The 21,494-nt window shown below is 37.9% G+C and overlaps 2 protein-coding genes across 3 annotated transcripts in view; both read left to right on the top strand.

The window, feature by feature from the left end:
• Positions 1–11: 11 nt before the first annotated feature.
• On the top strand, positions 12–13,344 carry LOC131936994 (aldehyde dehydrogenase family 16 member A1). The gene is made up of 14 exons (XM_059294168.1): positions 12–154; positions 2,178–2,277; positions 2,526–2,652; positions 4,162–4,340; positions 4,644–4,900; positions 4,980–5,132; positions 5,293–5,490; positions 5,656–5,754; positions 6,183–6,425; positions 6,711–6,856; positions 10,098–10,265; positions 10,392–10,596; positions 10,686–10,871; positions 11,296–13,344. The coding sequence occupies exons 1-14, from the start codon at positions 65–67 to the stop codon at positions 11,593–11,595; spliced, it is 2,451 nt and encodes an 816-aa protein (XP_059150151.1). The 5' UTR covers positions 12–64; the 3' UTR covers positions 11,596–13,344.
• A 7,499-nt stretch (positions 13,345–20,843) lies between these two features.
• The window catches only part of LOC131936974 (uncharacterized), an 86,656-nt gene continuing 86,005 nt past the window's right edge, over positions 20,844–21,494 (top strand). For both annotated transcript variants that reach the window (XM_059294119.1, XM_059294120.1), the window contains exon 1: positions 20,844–20,980. The gene's annotated coding sequence lies outside the window, so the exon portion shown is untranslated. The remainder of the gene's footprint in view (positions 20,981–21,494) is intronic.

The raw sequence follows: 21,494 nt of genomic DNA on the forward strand, positions 1-21,494 counted from the left end.
TAGCCCAAGCTTAGATCTAATCTAAATATAATAAAACAATAGATTCTAGATCCAGATTGTTAAAATGGCAGGAGCAATAGTCGGTGGTAATGTGGAATTGATTTTTGAGGATCTCGTTTATGGTTCTGCATTAGATGGCGAATCAGTTGCTTTGGTACGTATCTATCTATTATCTAATCTTGGTAAATCGTTTTGGCTTTGGGCTTTGGGTACGTAAAATCGCCCGCGACTAGTAATGTGAAAAACAGGTGACTCCTTACATTTTAATAATTATTTCACATTTTGAGGAGGATTTATGTTTTGAAAAATACAAAAATGTTTCATTTATGTACCTGTTTTTAAACAATTGAATTAAAACTTTTCAGTAATAAATGAACACCAGCGATGTTTCCAACAGATGCAACCATGCTCATTTACTATAGCAGCCATCTGGTTAAAGTTTTATTTTTATAGACTTAAAGTGCGAGATTCAGGCGGAAGTCACTCTATTTTACAAATGGCTGCTGTTTATATAGCAAATTTTGCTTGCAGACACTGATGTTTAAAGTTAATTTCTGGCCTATATTAATATATTTAGCCATTGATTTAGGTTTATTATTCATTTATCTATAATATTTGACACAAACATATCACAATATACTTCTATTACAGCCTTGACAATGAGGTAACGTTTTCGTACATTAATAGCCGCAGGCGATTTTACGTACCCAAAACGATAGATTACCCTAATCTTATCTACAGGTGTTTCTTCCAGACTTTTTTCTCCGGGGGGGGGGGGGGGCACTTGAAATTTTCGGGGGGGGGGGGGCGGACACTGTTAAAAGTATATATTTTCTATATAAATTAAATAAATTTCATTTCGTTCGTGGGGGGGGGGGGGCGGTAAAATTTTTTCGGGGGGTCGTTCTGACCGGGATTCAAAGGGTCGACTCGAAATATCATCTAGTATCTAGAATCTACCTACTTAACCTACTACATACTATTACTACATAGGCCTATACTTACTATACTTAAATATACTATATATATTTAATTTATATTATATAGTATAAAGTATATAGGCCTAATATATAAATATATAATAGTCACCATTACTTAGTGACTTAGTGCATACATTTACTCTTGATTTACATAACAACTAGGTAGTAGATATAATGATATAAGTAGTAGGTAGATAAATGGCAAATGGCCCGTTAGCGTCGACGTGCGCTGGGTTAGGGTGTCGCCTAAGATTTTAAACTTCATTATTGTTCATGATGAATTTACTTATTAATAACTGGGGGCCTACATACATTATTAAACATTTAGGCTTATTTACCTTTAATTTAATACCAGTTTAGTAGACCAATATCAAGATTTAAGTACAGCAGTTATTATTAATATTATGTTCTGCTCGATAATCTCAGCGATTAGACAAAAAAATTTTACAAATGGCAAGTTAGCATCAAACACTAATTGTCCATTGTTAAAACAAGACTGGTATCATTGAATATTACGCAAAAATAAAGATTTTAAGTATATATTTCTGAAATGACCATGGAACATTGTTAAAAAAACAGAATCACGTTATCGTCATTTTCAGCAGCCATCATTACCATGATGATGGTAAAAAAAAGTAGGTCAAGCAACAACCTATGCTATGTTGATAGTGTAGTCATTTTCTCTAAACCAAAACCAAAATCACCACCTCATCTTCAAATTTAACCAGAAAAGGAAAAATTTCATTGAAAACGTATTTTTATCCAGAACCGGCATTTTCACCCGATTTAACTTTAACCTTGATCTACATGTAGTTACTGCACATTCATACTAAATGTAGTCGTAGTCATACCCCTAAATGTTGCACTTAAGCTCAAACTTGACAAAAGTCCCATTCAGAGTTTCTTTCAGGCAACTCTTGCCCCCTTGAAGTACGTCTAAATAGAATTTATATAGAAAATATACTTTACCAGTGTCCGCCCCCTCCCCTGAAAATTTAAAGCCATAAAACTTAAGTAAACTGAATTACAATAGTAAATATTAACCAAAATAAAATTTTGAAGTAACTGTTACAATAAAGTTTAAATTTCAAGTTTATCATCACTTAACCTTAATGAATTACACTTATGTTACAAAAGTCTGATCCATCACCCAGCCCCACCAGAGTTTAAGTGTAAAATCAAACTTTTCTTTTTCAGAAATGGTTGGAGGCTAATAACAAAACTTTAGGACATTTTATTAATGGTCAGTGGGTACATCCTGAGGTCAGACAGACAGTAGAATCTAGAAAACCTACTGGTATGTTTATCTGAATGTTTATCTGAATTTGTCATTAAATCAAAGATATCTAGATTCTAGTTAATTCATTATTGATGCTATTATTGTATTAACACATTTAAAAGTAAACTGTTAGGCTAGTTCATTAATATTTATTACTTTTTTATACTACAATTTGTGGAAATTATATAAAATAAATTATAATCTTGTAGAATATTTAATTAAAAGGTAAGAAGTTTGAAGCCCTAAAAATGTCTTTTAATCGGTAGGTGAGATACTGGCTGTTACTCTAGAAGCCACAAGCAGTGATATTTATGAAGCTGTAAGTTCTAGTTCACAAGCTTTCAGTACATGGAGTTCTCTCTCACCAGATGTCAGATCCCGTTACCTTTACAGGTATCTTTAAAATAACGCTACCAATCTAATTCACCATCTTTGCGTGCACAAGACACATGGGGCAGATGAAGTAGAGTTCATCTGTTTCAATGATCTCTGCCTACATGAGGCTAGTGTGGTCAGCTCTAAGCCCAGTCGCTGTTTTTTCCCAAATTGAATCAAGTACCCATCATAGCTAGGTGGACTAAAGAATGTCCTACAGACTCTATCCGGGGATCCAAACTTTAGACTTTCAGATTAGCACTCGTAAGCTCTACCATCCGGCCGTGCAGCCCCTATCTAATTACCATTAATATAACTTTTCCATTTTACTAATGTGAATTAAGACAATGAAACAGCAAAACCTATATTTTATTTGTTTTTAACCCTTTGAGCCCTGGCCTCCCTGGCCTAATTTCTCCCATTTCCTGAGCTCCCAGGCCCAAACCAATTTTCACTTATCTGCTTCTAACTTTGCCTATAACTTTTGAACCGTTTGAGATAATCAAGCCAAATTTGGTATCCAGACTCAGGATCAAACAACAATGCAGCAATATTCTGAAAATCTTTATTTTTTTACAATGTTTGAGCAGAACAATGTATATAAAACGAACACATAATTATTGTTTTGATAGAACATAGAAGAAATCAATTTAAATTTAGTAATTGTTTTATTATTACTGATACTTGGCCATACTAGTTCAACGCCAGAGGTCCACTTTTGTGTGATAACTTACAAAACAGTTACCACTGCCGGACCCGATGCAAAGAAAAACTTCGCATGTTTTGCACCGGTAATCATTTTTTTTTCATTTCGGCAAGTCTTTGTCCTTGACACCACATGCATCAGAACGTACTTGAACAGTTTCATTGTCACTGTCAATTTCAATGTCACTGTGTTCAGTCTCAAATTCAACGTCACTATGATCACAATATAGACCAGGAATATTATCTTCTTCATCAGAATCAATAAGTAGTTGTATTGCCTGAGATGCAGTCATTCTACTTCTTTTGTTGATATTTCGGTCTTTTGCTTCAACTTTTGCACCAACTTTATGTGATGAAGTCAACGGCTGTGGCTCAGCTTTTTGTTCCGGCAGCATTGCTACGAAATGTAAACACTTTCACTTTTCATAAAAATCAATTTTTAAAATCATAATCCCGCACTCAAAAGACATATGCGCAGTTTTAGTCAGTCTTCCGCTAATCATATTTAATTAGACGGTATACCGGCCGCTAGGAATATGACGCTAGATCATCGGGCCGGAAAACCGGCTTTTCGGACATATATGCCTAATGTTGAAGCCGGTTTATTAGGTATATGCCTAATGTTGAGGCGGGCTCAAAGGGTTGTTTTTAACATGTTTACAGAATTTTTTTGTTTATAAATTGACAATTATAATTAAATTCATTGTTTCTATAAAAAATAATTTGTAAATGTTTAAATATACTTTAAATATATGTTGTAATAAAAAATTAAAATTTAATATGCCCTAAATCATAACTGTGACTATTTTCTTAAATTTTCAGCATCGCCAGAAACCTCCAGAAGCACCAGTCCTTAATAGCTGTTGTAGAAGCAATTGATGCTGGGAAGCCAACAAGGGAGACAAAGAATGTTGATATCCCAGCCATTATAAGACAGTTTTATCACTTTGCTGGCTGGGCTCAACTCAGAGATAAAGAAATGATAGGATGGAAGCCATATGGTCAGTGCACATCACTCTTCCTTTGGTCTCTTTGCTTGACTTTTTACCCAAGGCTAATAACTCTGATGATTTAAAAAAATAGGAAATACTTTTTTTTAATAAGTCAAGTAAATAGAAAACAAACTGCTTAGCAAGCCTGTTAGTCCATAATAATTTTAAACATTTATTCTGTGAAAGAACTTGGAGCTAGACACAGTCTATATTTTTATTTGGATTATCTTACAGATTAGGCTTTTTCAGCTTGAGTCCTACATATTGTATTCTGTTATTTAATGATTTTCTAATGCTAATCAATGTCTACAGGAGTTGTGGCTGTCCTCCCTGATGGAACATTCCCTCTGATGCAGCTTGCCAGTCGAGCTGCTCCAGCTCTGGCCATGGGAAACACTGTTGTCGTGATGCCATCCACCAAGACACGCCTGAGTGCCCTGCTGTTTGCCCAGGTCTGTGCCCAGGCTGGGCTGCCAAAAGGTGTGCTCAATGTTGTGACTGGCTCCTCCATTGATGCTCTCATCACCAATCCTGAGGTTAAAAAAGTTGCCTTCTCAGGTTCTGTCAGTGTAAGTACATTCTGTTTTAATTTTTTTCACAGTGTTTTAAGTTTATGCTTACACAAATTAAAATTCAACTTTTTCATAGTCAGGTAAAAAAGTGAGAACTTTGACTGCAGGTTTGGGTAAAAGTCTGTCTCTAGAGCTTTCAGGCTGGTCCCCTATCTTAGTGTTTGAAGATGCTGATTTAGACAGTGCTGTAGAAGGGATCACAGAGGCAGCTTTCTTTAACAATGGCCAGGTAATATAAATGGGCATTCCACTCTTACAACACTATACCACACAAAAAGATAAACTACAATTACTTGTGTATTTTGTATTTACCAATACTTACATGAGAAGTACTGTAATAATGATAACTATCATACCCTAGTTAGGTTTATTTCTGTTATGTCTGACAGTCCAACCATGCAGGGTCAAGACTACTAATCCAGGAGCCTGTGTACAACTCTCTGATAAAAAAGCTGGAGCTTAAGATCTCTAAGTTAACAGTGGGAGATAACCTAGAGAAAAACAATGACCAGGGTCCACTCACTGACCCACAGGTTGTCTCTCAGTTGGAAGCTCTGGTCCAAAGTGCCCAGTCAGAAGGAGGAAAGGTGGGCTAGTTTACGTGTTCATTTTAATTTTTGTCAAGGGGGAAGGTGGGCTAGTTTACCTGTACATGAAGTTTATTTTTTGTTGGGGAAAGGTGGGCTAGTTTATTTTACACGACCGGTTGTTTTTAAATATTTAATTTTTTAAAAATTGTTTTAACCTACAAGGTGTACAGACCAGATGCCTCAGCACCCAATAACCAGAACTACTTCCCTCCAACTCTAATCACAGGGATCCAGACATCATCTCAGGCATATCTAGAAGAGGTAATTTAAAGTTGGTTTTTTTTTTACCGACAGGCCTTTAATACCTACAATGTTCATCAGAGCATTTAAACTAGTCATCAGTTTTTGTGGCCACTCCAGTGCAGTCATAGAAAGTATCAATACTTAATTTATTAAAAGTACAAATGCTCACAAAATTTTTCTTACTTTTTGTCTCCATTCTCTAGAGCTAAATGGTGGTTTAATCTTTCACCCTATTTGTGAAGGAAAGCATGTTTTTTTTTCCCTTTAATTTGAGGTTAAAATGTTTACTCCCAAAGTGACTAAAATGCTAATTTGTAATTCTTTATTTTAAGAATACTTTTAAATTTTCTCTCTGTAAGTGATAGACTGATTTTAAATTTCTTATATCGCAAACACATGTGATTTTTTTCCTGATGTTACAAACCCAATTTTTATATTTGCCCCAGGTGAGTGGACCTCTCCTAGTTGCTGTACCATTTCGTACAGTGAAGGAAGGACTAGTCCTGGCTAACCACTCCGTGTACGGTACCTCTGCTAGCCTGTGGACAGAGAACATTAGCGTGGCCTTAGAGGCAGCCAGTCAGCTGCAGGTTGCGACAGTTTGGGTCAACACACAGAATATTTTTGACGCAGCCTCTGGTGTTGGTGGTAACAAGAGCAGTGGGTTTGGTAGGAGTGGAGGGAAAGAGGTGACCTACATTTCTTTGTTTTGTTACACTTAAAGTTTCCTGTCATATAACAATTATTGTTTTTACCCCTAGCAGTTGTTAAATCATTAAAAGTAGGCTATAACTTACTCATTTTATTATAATAGAAAAGTAAATAAAATTACATTTTACATAATTTTCCATTTCTTTAATTATAAGTATATATTTTTTAATTTATATCATATATTTTGTCTATTATGTTTGTGCCCCAACCTGAAAGAAACGGAACTCCCCAGCTTATGAGTTGTATCTGTTTTATCCCCACAGTGCCTCTACGAGTATGTGCAGCCATCGTGGCTGAATGTACCCAGTGGGGCAAATATTACTGTAGACATGAAGAAATTTGGAGCTACTGTTAAAGCTGATCCATTACCTGGTACTCAAGTCAGTGGTTCTCAAGACAATCAGCCCAGGTAATTGATTGATAATTAGTTAATTCAAATCACTTGTACTTGATTACTTCAAGAAAAAATAACACTAATTACCCCTTATTAAATCAAAATTATTTAAAAATAAGACAGGGTTCCCGCGGCCTCCTGAAATTCCAGGATGTCCTGGAATTCTCCTGGAATTTGAAAAAAAACCAAAAGTCCTGGAATTCTCCTGGAATTTCAAAATTTCTACTTAATTCTCCTGGAATTTTGAAAAATCTCCTGGAATTTTCGCGCGTAACGAATTTTTCGTGAATTTTTCGTGCATTTTCGGTATTTTGTTTACGCCGCCGCTTAGAGTTTCCGTTTTTTTTAAATTCTGCGCACATCGGATGTTGGTTTAAAACTAGATTTAGCCTTGGTCTATATAAGGGTCCGTCTGGCGGGATCTTCGATTATTCAAGTGTCAGCTATTGAGTTTGATTCTTCGGATGTTCATTCATATTTCATTTTGACTGCGTCATTGTGAGAGATTTCTGGATTCCACTTCCAGTTGTGAACTATTGTGTTTACATTCCAATTTAACATTATGCCGAATTTCAGGAGGCCGCGGGAATCTATGTTTGCAGCTCTGTTTAATAGGCGTGACTTTTTTTTTTTAATGGGAAATTTCGAGTAGGCCTAGGCCAAAATCTAGTTTTTGCGCAGCTAATGGACACCAGCGAGAAAAGTCTCAAAGGTATTTGAGAGGTGTATAAATTCATTAAAAAATCATGCACAGCGTATTTACAATTAATATGGTTATAAAATCCTGCCTGTCTGGTTTTTTTCGGACTTTACTAAAGATTGGATGTATTTGATGTTTATAATATTTTCGGTAACTAAATAAAAATAAAAAAAAAAGCAAAAACAATTTGGTTTTCACGTGTAATGGCGACATAAACATGGCATCCTGCTATTGGATAGGCTGCCATAGATTTTATTGTACACATTGTAAGCTAAAAATAGAAAACTAGGTCATGGGGTTTTAAATTTGCATTGTAATTTAAAAACTTGATCTGCAAAGTTTTGTAAACAAATAGTTATCGATTACTAAGTTACTGTACAGCCAATCAATATTTGTCTTACGAAAGTGAAACATCCGGTTATAACTTAGGCTTGATGAAAATAAATAGAAATGTAGCCTTAAACTCAACAAATTATTTTCAAGTTCTCTGGATTTGCAACTTTTATAGCATTTATTGTAAGAATATAAAATTTCTAAATTAATTTTAGGCTTAAGTTTTTATTTTTTATTTTTTTTTACGGTCTAAATCTAAAAAGCACGTTTTTATTCCATGACAACAACATTATGGAAGGAATCTCGTCAACTCGCTCGCCTCCATTTGAATCTACAGTCCGATAGGCTTTAGATCTACTTTCTATTTTTACATGCGAGTTGTAATACTACCACCCTCCCATCCCGCATCTCAGTTTCTTTCCCACGACAGGGTGGGGGAGGGAGGACCGCTGGTTGGGTACCTGAAGTGAACTCTGTGTGACCCGCTAGTGATGTCATCAGCAGTGTACTACAGGCCAACTGTAAGCTTAGAATCTTAGATGAACTCAAACTGACCCCGCGCGACGGTGTCTAGCTGGAGGAAAAAAAATACGCTACCGGCAAAAAAAAAAAAAACTATCTGAAATTCTATTTTTGGCTGAAATATTTTAAATTTTTCAAGTATTAGGGGTCGTCCATAAATGACGTCACACTCGTAGGGGGAGGGGGGTCCGTAATTTTGTGACGGTGTGTGATGCGGGGGGGGGGGGGGTTCAGATGGTGGGACGTCACACTTTTGCATCATAAAAAGCAATGTTAGAAAATGAATTTTAGCCGTTATTTCCGTTTAAGAAAACTGTTTTAATAAATTGTAATAGGAATTGATCAAAATACTCTATGTTGACGGCGTTCTGACAAGATTTTGGAAAATATCGATGTTTTAAGAAAAAATCAACATCAATTTTGAGAGGGGTTGTAGGCTGAGGTGTGACGTCATTTTAGGGGTGGGGGGGTCTGGCTTTTTGTGACGAAGTGGGCAGGAGGGGGGGAGGGTAAAAATCGTCAAAAAAGCGCGACGTTTCCAAAATAGAGTTTATTTTTAGTAGGACAAATCTAACCTACTCAGGTTGGTCTACTTGTTCATCAAATGATAAAAAGTTAAAATTACAGTTAGGCTATTTACTGTTTAAGACTCCCATTTAAATCACAATGCCATGTCCATTTTTAAAAGACAAGACATGGTTGCAGCTGTTCTGTTTGTTTACAATTGACATTGTTAGTACCGTTGATGACATTGGTGAGGGGTTATGTCACTTGACACTGGGATATAGCTATGATTGCTAGGCTCAATATGTTTCTCAGTAGCAAACATCTGAATTAATTTATAATTATTTTACTAAGTGAATTTACTCACACTATTTCAGTAATCATTGAATTGAAAACAAAAGTGCAAACATATAATTGATTAACATTTTAAATTAGTTTATTGCTGAAATTGTTTTCTAATATTTTTAAAGTTGTGAAATTTTACTTTTTTTTGGGGGGTGGGTGGGTGGGATAATAAAGAAGAACTGTTCAGTGTTATTTAGTTGTTTAAGAAGTGTCACATTTATATATTTAACTACTCATTGGCATAAGTGGGGGGGGGGGGGGGCTGATGAAAAGGGATAACATTTTTGTTTACAAAAAGCTCATTTTATGCTGAAGTATTGAATTATACAGAGTCAAAGTTAAGAAAAGAAACTGCTACAAGACTACACACTGATTCAACTTTTCTCTACCTCAATTATGTAGTACAAAGATAAAAATTGTAACAGGATAGTGACTGGTAAAAAGTGTCACCAAATTTTCCAAAGGGGGGAGGAGAGAAAGGAGAGATAGCAATTTTTTGAATAACAATTTATAAATGGGAGGGGTGGCGTGCAAAATTGAATCTATTTTAACTAAACTAAATGGTTTAGAAACAGTTACTTTTAAAAATTACAAATGCTATGCTTCATAGCATTTTATAAAGACCACTTCCTAATTAAGGACTGTCAAACTCCCATTCAGCGCGGGGTTGAGTCGTTGCTTTTTAATAGGTTAAATTATGTCCTGGAATTTTGGTTTTTTCTCCTGGAAAACTCCTGGAATTCTCCTGGAATTTCAAGTTAACTTTGGTGTAGGAACCCTGATAAGAATATGATTGTGGGTGGGAAAATGTCCATTTTCAAATGCTTATTTATCTAAAATGGTTTATTTTAGCATTGACAAAACCTACAAGTTGTTTTATGGTGGGGGACAGAAGCGGCCAGACTCTGGTGCTAGTATCCCTGCACTCAGCCACAAGGGTGAGGTGTTGGGCTATGTCCCTGATGGGGGTCGCAAGGACATCAGGAATGCTGTGGAAGTGGCGGTCAAGGCAGCTTCCAGGTACAACAACTTCTGCCATTATCGTCATTATCTTCTGTATATCATCTTTTAAGAACATTTTTTGTAAGACAAAACACTTTAAACTTAAAACATAAAGAATAAACTATCATAGCTTTTCAACTTCAGTTGGGGCAGAAAGGAGGGTCATGGGAAGGCACAGATCATGTACTACATAGCTGAGAACTTGCAGTCTCGTCAGAGAGAGTTGGTCCAACTTCTGGTTGCCTCAACAGGTCAGGCTGAAAGTGAGGCTGTCCAGGAAGTTGAAACAGCCATACAGAGGCTCTTCTATTGGGCTGCATATTGTGATAAATATGGAGGGTCTTTACAGGTAAAACCACCTTTTACAATTGTCTTGTGATCTATATTTACCATCAAAATGTACATACACATACACTTTATTGTTTGTTTACATCCCAGGAAACTCCCTTCTATGGATATACAGTGTTACAACATGAACCAGTTGGAGTTGTTGGAATTGTGTGCCCTGAAAAGTTTCCTTTCCTAGGATTTATCTCCCTTATTGCCCCTGCCATAGCCCGTGGAAATGCTGTGATTGCTGTACCCAGTGAGAAATACCCTCTTGCTGCTCTTAGCTTCCATCAGGTAGGCTACATTTCTGTCATGTCAGGTACACCTGTCATGTCCGGTACACCTGTCTGTCATGTCAGGTACACCTGTCATGTCCGGTACACCTGTCTGTCATGTCAGGTACACCTGTCATGTCCGGTACACCTGTCTGTCATGTCAGGTACACCTGTCTGTCATGTCAGGTACACCTGTCATGTCCGGTACACCTGTCTGTCATGTCAGGTACACCTGTCTGTCATGTCCGGTACACCTGTCTGTCATGTCAGGTACACCTGTCTGTCATGTCCAGTACACCTGTCATGTCCAGTACACCTGTCTGTCATGTCAGGTACAATTGTCTGTCATGTCAGGCACACTTGTCATGTCAGGTAAACTTGTTATGTCTTGTGCACTTTTCTGAATAGTTTAATTTGAATCTCTTTTGTCAATTTCCGACCAGATCCTTGAAACCTCAGATGTACCAGGTGGAGTTGTAAACATAATGACAGGTGACAAAAATGTCCTGACAAAATCTTTGGCTGAGCATCATGATGTCAACGCCTTGTGGTACTTTGGATCAGCTGAAGGGTCCAAGTTTGTTGAGGCAGCATCGGCAGGGAACTTAAAGCGCACCTGGGTCAGTTATGATGTGGAGAGGGACTTCCTCAGCCCTGAGCAGGGGCAAGGCGAGGATCTACTCTACCACTCCACTAGCTGTAAAAATATTTGGCTGCCTATGGGGGATATTTTTGCTAATTAAATCAGTTCATTGTGCTAAACATCTTTTGCAGCAAATTATTGTCATTATAGGATCTACTCTACCACTCCACTAGCTGTAAAAATATTTGGCTGCCTATCGGGGATATTTTTGCCAATTAAATCAGGTCATTGTGCTAAACATCTTTTGCAGCAAGTAATTGTGATTTGTTTATGAAATGATTTTGATGAAAGACCTCTTTTTTTAAAACCCTGGTGGGGTGTTATATTGTGTTCAGCCACTGCAGAAAAAAAAATACTTAAGCTATTCAGGAATAACAGGTTTTTATATTGAAACTGTGCCTTAATGCTGTTATGATAAATTAAGTTTAATCTATTTGTAGTATACAGTTTTAAAATATTGATTTATTGTAGCAAATATCTTAATCTTTGTGTTATCAAGCTTTTCTCTGTTTTAATACAATCATACTGAAAAATTGTCACTTTTGATATTGTTGTGCAAGAACAAATAGTAAAACTTGTTAAAATAAATTTTGAAAAGACACTTTATTAAGTTATCAGAATTGTATGTGATAAATTGGGATGCTTACAGTTCATCTAAGCTAAACCGTTTAAAACTTTTGAGCTAATCAATTCAAAACTTGTGAGCTTAATAGTTTAAAACGTGTGCGATAAACAGTTTAAAACTTGTGAGCTAAACAGCCTTGAAAATTGTTAACTGATCAAAGCCGGCTCATAGAATGTTAAAAAAATATTTTAAATTTTATAGTTGTTTTATTTTAGATTTATTTACTAGAATCTCATTGAATTAGAAAATACTGCTGAATTCATAGATGTACTACTTTTGTTTATTTCTACAGCATACACCAAAAATAATTTCCTTTGATGTTAGCCTTTATTTGTTTTAAATGTTTGATCCTACATTAAATGTATGAACAACTTCACGTGGTCATGTAACATGCCTTAATTATCTACAATCTTGTATTTTGCCTTTGTTTGCTAGTCATAGTCATTTTAATTCCACTTAATATAGTTTACATTTTAAAATTGTATTCTTGTGATAACTGCCATATTACAAACTTAAATTTTTTTTTTTTTTTTTTGTCTTTTAAGTTCTTTATTTAAACTTTGTTCCTTAGTGCTTTTCTTATGTTTAAAATAATTAAACATATCTTTATCATGTTTAAATGTAATGTAATTTGTTATACAAATTATAAATATGTTGCTTACTTTTTTTTAATCAAGAAAAGCATAAAAGTTACATATCTATAATAACCATTTCCATTCTATGTTTTTAATTCTTATGGAGAAGTGCATCAGTATCCTGGCTAGAAATTATTCAATCACTGTAATCTGTTGCGTTGTTTTATAAGCTAAGTTCAATATCACTATACTATATCACACGTATTGCTGGTTTGTTGTGGTGGTTTAAAAAAATGTTTTTAGTCACCACATATGTAGTTGATCTGTTGAAAAACTCAGAAACTATCTGCTGATGATAAAAAATATAATCCTAATGTTAAAGAATTGCAAATTATTTATTTTTTTATCCAACGAATATTATTTACTGTACAATATTTTTTGGATTATATCCAACTCTGAACTACTTTAATTTTACAAAAAAAAAGTTAACTATTGCATAAAGTATGTTTCTTAGTTTTATGTTCTGTCATCGATTAACCTCATTATCTTTATCTATTTTATTAAATTGATTAATTTACAGGAGTGTTGCTATTAATGTTATTTCAGTATTAGTTTTTTAGCAGAATGGCCCAATATTCTAAAGCTTTAACTGAATAAAAAATCTTTATATATTAATTATAAGGGCTCAGGGTTAGTTTATTTAATGGTTTGAATGTTAGCTGTCACTACATGATTTAGTTTTATAAGGGCTCAGGACTGGTTGATTTAATGGTTTGGAAGTTAGCTGTCACTACATGATTTAGTTTTACTTCCACACATTTTAAAAACTCTTTTGGACCTGACAGCAAATCGGGCAGATGAAGTAGAGTTTACGTTTCTTTGACCTCAGCATATGAAGGGAATGTGTAATTAGTCTTATGGCCATCCACCTATAAGGGACAGAATAGTCGAGAAGTAGAGCACACCACTGCTCAAGTTCCCATTATACCAGACTCGACTCCCCAAGTCCACCCAGGTGTGATTGGTACCTGACTCGTGTTGGTGAAAGCTAAGATGCTATGGCTAAGTGCATAGCTGGTTTCCATTGTTGCTAATCTATTGCCATTTATGATCCTAATTTAAAAAAAAAAAAAACATTATTCTCAAAATAAAAAAAAATGTACAACAATCACCGGCCATTCTTCAGCATCACTAAAGCATTTACGTTTTAAACTTACACTTACACCATTGTCGTTAACGGTCTAGGAGTTACCTACCATTACACACATTTTTTGAGTTACGTACCTTGACATAAATTTTTGTATCAGTGGTTATTTAAAAATAAAATCTCTTAATGGTAGATTAAAAAAAAAACAACAACCCAACTTTAAATACATTAAATGTATCCCACCCGCAGAGAGAATAAAAACATCCGCGCTGTAATGGTGTCTGTTAAACACAGCAGATGGCCGCTAGCGAACTGCTCGGTTGATAAATAGCATCACTGTTGCAGGTGTTCAACGTTTCTCCTAGAACTATATGTGATGTGTAAGATTTCCGTTTATGACATATAGATGTGATATATGTGACTCGAGAACTGTGGTATGGCACATAGATGTGAGCTGGATGCCTACTAGAACATTTTATGACATACAGATGAGATGGTAAAGCACATATACGGGAGCTGCATGACTCCCAGAACTAGGGGGTTGAATGTGCTCACTACCACGTATATGTGGTTCCATCTGTTCTGTGGGGATTCTTTTATTTTAGGCACCAGCAGGTTTTCTTCGGCTGATTACCTGTCAGGTGGGTTAACGTATTGCTTGATGTCAGGTGTAATTATTTGTTCAGCATGGGGGTCCTACAGGCATGGGGGGGGGGGTGTCCTACAGATATGGGGGTCCTACAGGCTACCGGGTTGGGGGTGCTACAGATTTGGGGGTCCTACAGGCTACCGGGTTGGGGGTCCTACAGACATTGGGGTCCTACAGGCTACCGGGTAGGGGGTGCTACAGATATGGGGGTCCTACAGACATTGGGGTTCTACAGGCTACCGGGTTGGGGGTGCTACAGATATGGGGGTCCTACAGGCTACCGGGTTGGGGGTCCTACAGACATTGGGGTCCTACAGGCTACCGGGTTGGGGGTGCTACAGACATTGGGGTCCTACAGGCTACCGGGTTGGGGGTGCTACAGACATTGGGGTCCTACAGGCTAGCAATATGTAGGGGGGGGGCTAAAGACTAGCGATATGGGGTCCTACAGGCTACTGGGTTGGGGTGCTACAGACATGTGGTTCTACAGACTATCGACATGGCGGTCCTAAAGACTAGAGCCCAGTGTAACGACATGGTCCCAGAGACTGATGCAACCATTTAGTCTCATTAAAATATTCCGAAAGATGAATATAATGTATGAAAAAACATACCAAACAAGAAAAATAAAAATTTTAAATCGCTATCCGGTAATTAAAAAAAAAATAGTCATCTTTCTTTCTTCTTTTATCCTCATGATTTAACATTTACCACCCAAGAACCATAAAATGCTTACTAATATAATTGAATATTTTCTTTACAAGATTCATTAGTAACACATCTCCGCCACACTAACACACTTCCCCCACACTAACACACCTCCCCCACACTAACACACCTCCCCCACACTAACACACCTCCCACACACTAACACACCTCCCCCACACTAACACACCTCCCCCACACTAACACACCTCCCCCACACTAACACACCTCCCCCAAACTAACACACCTCCCCCACACTAACACACCTCCCCCACACTAACACATCTCTCCCACACTAACACACCCCCCACACTAACACACCTCCCCCACACTAACACACCTCCCCCACACTAACACACCTCCCCCACACTAACACACCTCCCCCACACTAACACACCTCCCCCACACTAACACACCTCCCCCACACTAACACAACTCCCCCACACTAACACACCTCCCCCACACTAACACACCTCCCCCACACTAACACAACTCCCCCACACTAACACACCTCCCCCACACTAACACACCTCCCCCACACTAACACACCTCCCCCACACTTACACATCTCCCCCACACTTACACATCTCCCCCACACTAACACACCTCCCACGCTCCTGCGTCACCAAGCCCAGGAAAACAAAAACTCATAAAAATTTTAAAACTGGGTAATATAAAATTTTAACTACAGTGGAAAAAAAAACGTTACGAAACAAAGACACCCACCCGCACATTTTGATTCCCACGTCTTCTTAATGTAATAGTTCTTGTAAAAAGCGAGCATTGAAATAGAAATTAATCCCATTAAAACGGAACCTAAGGCGGGGAGTAAATGTGGGTGCGTGGGAGGGTCGTGAATGAATGGGGACGGGGACGGGGGGGCACACACACAGCCCGGCAGCGTACAACATTACTGGGAGCAGATTTTAATTAATTAAAAGTAATCAATACACTCCTCATTAAACGTTGTCATGTGGCAATTTAGAAACAGATTACTAAAAATTGTGACAAAGTCGTTCATCGTCATAATATAAAAAAATTTATATGATGGGCATTGCAAATTTCTGTTGAGGTTGACTTTCACTGATGACTATTCGAATCAACCCTATGTCCAATATAGAGGGGACAGATGACATAATGTTTCATAATGTTTCATAACAGACGACATGAGATGAGGTACCAAATGACAAGAAATGACAAGTTGAGGAACATCTTAACAATAAATATAGAGATGACATCACTAATGACAATAGGTGACATGGTTATGAACAAAATGAGCACAGGTATGAATACGCGACTGTGTATAATTAGTAAATACGATTCCACTTTCCACTTTAATAATCAAATGAGAATAATAGAAGGAGACTATCATCGTTTCCAACATGACAAAAATAGAATAATATGAAGAAATAAAAGATTATTTTGACAAAAATAATACGAGAACAGGATTATTCTGACAAAAGAAGAATGACATGCAAACAAGATCAATCTAAAAAAATTACAAGAGAACAAGATCAGTTAGACACAAATAACAAGAGAACAAGATCAGTTAGACACAAATAACAAGAGAACAAGATCAGTTAGACACAAATAACAAGAGAACAAGATCAGTTAGACACAAATAACAAAAGAACAAGATCAGTTAGACACAAATAACAAGAGAACAAGATCAGTTAGACACAAATAACAAGAGAACAAGATCAGTTAGACACAAATAACAAGAGAACAAAATCAGTTAGACACAAATAACAAGAGAACAAGATCTGTTCGACAAAACTAGAACACGGGGACAAGACAAAGATCCAGTTTGAGAAAAATCGATTTTAATCAAATAAAATAAACACGGTAAAAATTGTAATTAAGTAATTAGAGAAGCAGACAGCCAATGTTTTAATAAGATATTTCAAATCTATTATTGTGTTTTCTTTTTGAAAATAAATTAAACGAGATTTAACAACAAGAGCGTTTGTCCAGGATTTTGTTGGGTTAGGTGTTCTAATAGACTTGGTGAAGTTTCAAGTACATGTTGATGTTGGATCTAGTTATATAATACAGGGATGCTGATAGCCCTGGTAGTATGTAATAATGTGTTCATGTTACACCGTGTGTTATGTAATCTAAGGGTTGTTGTTGTGTCTGGTTGTTTAATCTAAGGGTTGTTGTTGTGTCTGGTTATTTAATCAAAGGGTTGTTGTTGTGTCTGGTTATGTAATCTAAGGGTTGTTGTTGTGTTTGGTTATGTAATCTAAGGGTTGTTGTTGTGTCTGGTTATGTAATCTAAGGGTTGTTGTTGTGTCTGGTTATGTAATCTAAGGGTTGTTGTCGTGTCTGGTTATGTAATCTAAGGGTTGTTGTTGTGTCTGGTTATGTAATCTAAGGGTTGTTGTTGTGTCTGGTTATGTAATCTAAGGGTTGTTGTGTCTGGTTATGTAATCTAAGGGGTTGTTGTGTCTGGTTATGTAATCTAAGGGTTGTTGTTGTGTCTGGTTATGTAATCTAAGGGTTGTTGTGTCTGGTTATGTAATCTAAGGGTTGTTGTTGTGTCTGGTTATGTAATCTAAGGGTTGTTGTTGTGTCTGGTTATGTAATCTAAAGGTTGTTGTTGTGTCTGGTTATGTAATCTAAGGGTTGTTGTTGTGTCTGGTTATGTAATCTAAGGGTTGTTGTTGTGTCTGGTTATGTAATCTAAGGGTTGTTGTTGTGTCTGGTATTGAATTAGAAATGTAGCTGGTTGGGAGTTGAGAGTCGAGTGTACGTTGTGATGTTGTGGGCTTGTGTCTGCAGTTGAGTGTACGTTGTGATGTTGTGGGCTTGTGTCTGCAGTTGAGTGTACGTTGTGATGTTGTGGGCTTGTGTCTACAGTTGAGTGTACGTTGTGATGTTGTGGGCTTGTATCTACAGTTGAGTGTACGTTGTGATGTTGTGGGCTTGTGTCTGCAGTTGAGTGTACGTTGTGATGTTGTGGGCTTGTGTCTACAGTTGAGTGTACGTTGTGATGTTGTGGGCTTGTGTCTACAGTTGAGTGTACGTTGTGATGTTGTGGGCTTGTGTCTACAGTTGAGTGTGTAATGAGATCTTGTGTCTACAGTTGAGTGTGTAATGAGATGTTGTGGGCTTGTGTCTGCAGTATAGTGTGCAATGTGATGTTGTAGGCTTGTGTCTACAGTTGAGTGTGTAATGAGATGTTGTGGACTTGTGTCTGCAGTATAGTGTGCAATGTGATGTTGCGGGCTGGTGTCTACAGTTGAGTGTGTAATGAGATCTTGTGTCTACAGTTGAGTGTGTAATGAGATGTTGTGGACTTGTGTCTGCAGTATAGTGTGCAATGTGATATTGTAGGCTTGTGTCTACAGTTGAGTGTGTAATGAGATGTTGTGGACTTGTGTCTGCAGTTGAGTGTGTAATGAGATGTTGTGGACTTGTGTCTGCAGTTGAGTGTGCAATGTGATGTTGTGGGCTTGTGTCTACAGTTGAGTGTACGTTGTGATGTTGTGGGCTTGTGTCTACAGTTGAGTGTACGTTGTGATGTTGTGGGCTTGTGTCTACAGTTGAGTGTGTAATGAGATCTTGTGTCTACAGTTGAGTGTGCAATGAGATGTTGTGGACTTGTGTCTGCAGTATAGTGTGCAATGTGATGTTGCGGGCTGGTGTCTACAGTTGAGTGTGTAATGAGATCTTGTGTCTACAGTTGAGTGTGTAATGAGATGTTGTGGACTTGTGTCTGCAGTATAGTGTGCAATGTGATATTGTAGGCTTGTGTCTACAGTTGAGTGTGTAATGAGATGTTGTGGACTTGTGTCTGCAGTTGAGTGTGTAATGAGATGTTGTGGAGTTGTGTCTTCAGTTGAGTGTGCAATGTGATGTTGTGGGCTTGTGTCTACAGTTGAGTGTACAATTGGGTGTTGTGGGCTTGTGTCTGGATCTTTTTTGATGAGATGGGTTCACGGGGGTTAAGGGGTCATAGGGAATCGCTCACCTGCTAAACCTGCTGGTCACGTGATAACGATTGTATCTGCACCTGCAGCTTTACACGAGTTTTGTCCAGTAAACATTCTCGAGGTCTGTGTATAGGTGGTAAAGGCGTGGTCATTGTACTGGTCACACAATTCCAGAGATCTACGTATCTTTATCACGTCATGCTAAATGCGTCATCTTCTGGAGGTGGCACAGAAAGAACCTGAAAAGGCCTGAAAGAACTCTGCGTATTATATAACAAAAAGTTGGTAGGGAGGGTGTATCATTTCGTAATATCGAGTTACGTGCTGTAGTGGGGCAGGTATAGACTCGACTCTAGAGAATTGTTATAAGGCAGTGTTATGATAAGCCTGAGTTTTTTATATTGTGAGGGGTGGTGGTCTATGTAAATATTATAATACGTCAAACAGCGTAATGGGTGCGTTGAGTGGCTTATTTTTGTGTTATATATTTTATGCACGATCCTTTACGAGAGAGCCGCGATTTCTATGTTGTTTAAGTTAACGTAGCGAACTGTAATTCACATCAGCCTAATATTGACGAACACACACCTGGTTCAAACTGCTTACTTCTGTTCACCTTTACCAAACCGAGGAAAGGTCACGGTCTAAAGTTACCTAGAGATTGTTCTAGAGTGCCAGAGATTATCTGCCGGAGTTATCTTCCCGAGAGGCCGTCCCTGTATCTAATTTGGCGTGTAACAACACGGCGGTCCCCTGCAGCTTTTGTAGTGGATCTGACACATGGAGGAACACAGCAAACTCTCGGTATCTTCGACGTTATGGACCCAAATATTATGGTCCAACAAAAGCCATACTCAAGAGATAAGAGCGAAAAATGTTAACTGTTGTTTTTTGTTTTTGTTTTTTACTTATAAACGTAAGTCACTTATCAATTTTAGAAATGTGTCTTGATAGTTTTTTTGTGATAATAGAAGAATCGAACAAAAGAATCCAATAACTTTCCATTAAAAATTTTGAAACAATATCACTGCGCTTCACAAGTCCAAAATGTACGACCGTAAGTCTGACGTTGAATCAAATCTGCGAGTAATTTGTCTTATTGTGTTCTAAATCTGCAGGTATATTGTCTTGTCTTCTAAATCTGCGTGTATATTGTCTTGTTGTGTTCTAAATCTGCGGGTATATTGTCTTGTTGTCTTCTAAATCTGCAGGTGTATTGCCTTGTTGTCTTCTAAATCTGCTGTCTTCTAAATCTGCGTGTATTTTTTCTTGTTGTCTTCTAAATCTGCGTGTATTTTGCCTTGTCATCTAAAAGCGCATTTCTACCTCCCCCGAACATGATTAACAATGACGGCAAGATGTAAAAGCCTTTAGCAAACCTCTCAAACTTGGCTGCTGTTTTTCTCGCTGTTGTGCCTCTAAAGCGGCGGGCCGGAGAAACAGCTCGAACTACAAGGGGAGCTAAGACGGAGTTGTCCACAACACAGGGAGATAATAAGGGAACAAGACAAAGTCGTGACTCTAGGCAGCCCGTGGGGGTGGGGGTGCAGGGGTGGGGGCTGCAGCGTGACTCCGGAAAAAGCCAGGAGAGAATGTGAAACAATTTTCAGAGTGCGACCACTGCGGCAGGCGCGTGCATTCGTGAGTCGATCAATGACGCGCGAGGGATGGGAGGGTGAGCGCATCGAACAGGAGGGAGAGTGATTTGAGGAGGGAAGGACAGAAGGAGAGAGTGGCTGAGTCAAGTAGAACGAAGTCCGTTTTAACCGCTGTTTTAAAGTGAAATCAGATTGTGTATGGTCCATGTGGATTGTGCGGATACTGTGGATATAGCAGACATTCTGTGGTAAGTGGATTGGTGTGTTGTGTTTACATTCTAGATGCACTGAAGCTTAACCTGGTGAATGGCTTGAGAAGATTAGTGTAATCTTTTCATTAGTTGTCTTCGTGGGGAGATTTGGTGTGTGAGAAGGAAGCTGTGGTCAGGCCTCTGATACATGGACAACATAGAATAGGGGAGGGAGAAGGATGGGGGAAGGGGCAGGGAGGTAGATGGAAAGATTGTATTTAGGAGGAAACATTACACTGTATGAGAGAAGCTGAGCTAGTGTGAGATTGTGTGTGTGTGTGGGGGGGATACGTCGTTGATACACGCGCGTTTGTGTACATGTATGTGTGCGAGTGGGTGTGTGTGTGCTGGGACCGTGCGTGTATATTTATGTGTGTTTGTGGGGGGGGGGGGTTAAAAATACGATAGGCTGCTATGCTTTGTCGACAGAAACTATTGTTCGCTTGAGGCTAATATTTCAGGATAGGTGAGAGGTCGAAGGCACGTTTTAAAATATACGTGTACTGCTGGT

Source organism: Physella acuta, unplaced genomic scaffold (genome assembly GCF_028476545.2).
Source record: "Physella acuta isolate Inbredline_101_S28 unplaced genomic scaffold, ASM2847654v3 ptg000197l, whole genome shotgun sequence".
Taxonomy (NCBI): domain Eukaryota; kingdom Metazoa; phylum Mollusca; class Gastropoda; family Physidae; genus Physella; species Physella acuta.

Bases quoted from the DNA above. Each gene is read 5' to 3' on its own strand.
- LOC131936994 (XM_059294168.1), top strand. From the start codon at position 65: ATGGCAGGAGCAATAGTCGGTGGTAATGTGGAATTGATTTTTGAGGAT. The intron at 155-2,177 runs GTACGTATCTAT...TTTCTTTTTCAG, and splicing joins ATGGCGAATCAGTTGCTTTG to AAATGGTTGGAGGCTAATAA. The intron at 4,901-4,979 runs GTAAGTACATTC...ACTTTTTCATAG, and splicing joins CCTTCTCAGGTTCTGTCAGT to TCAGGTAAAAAAGTGAGAAC.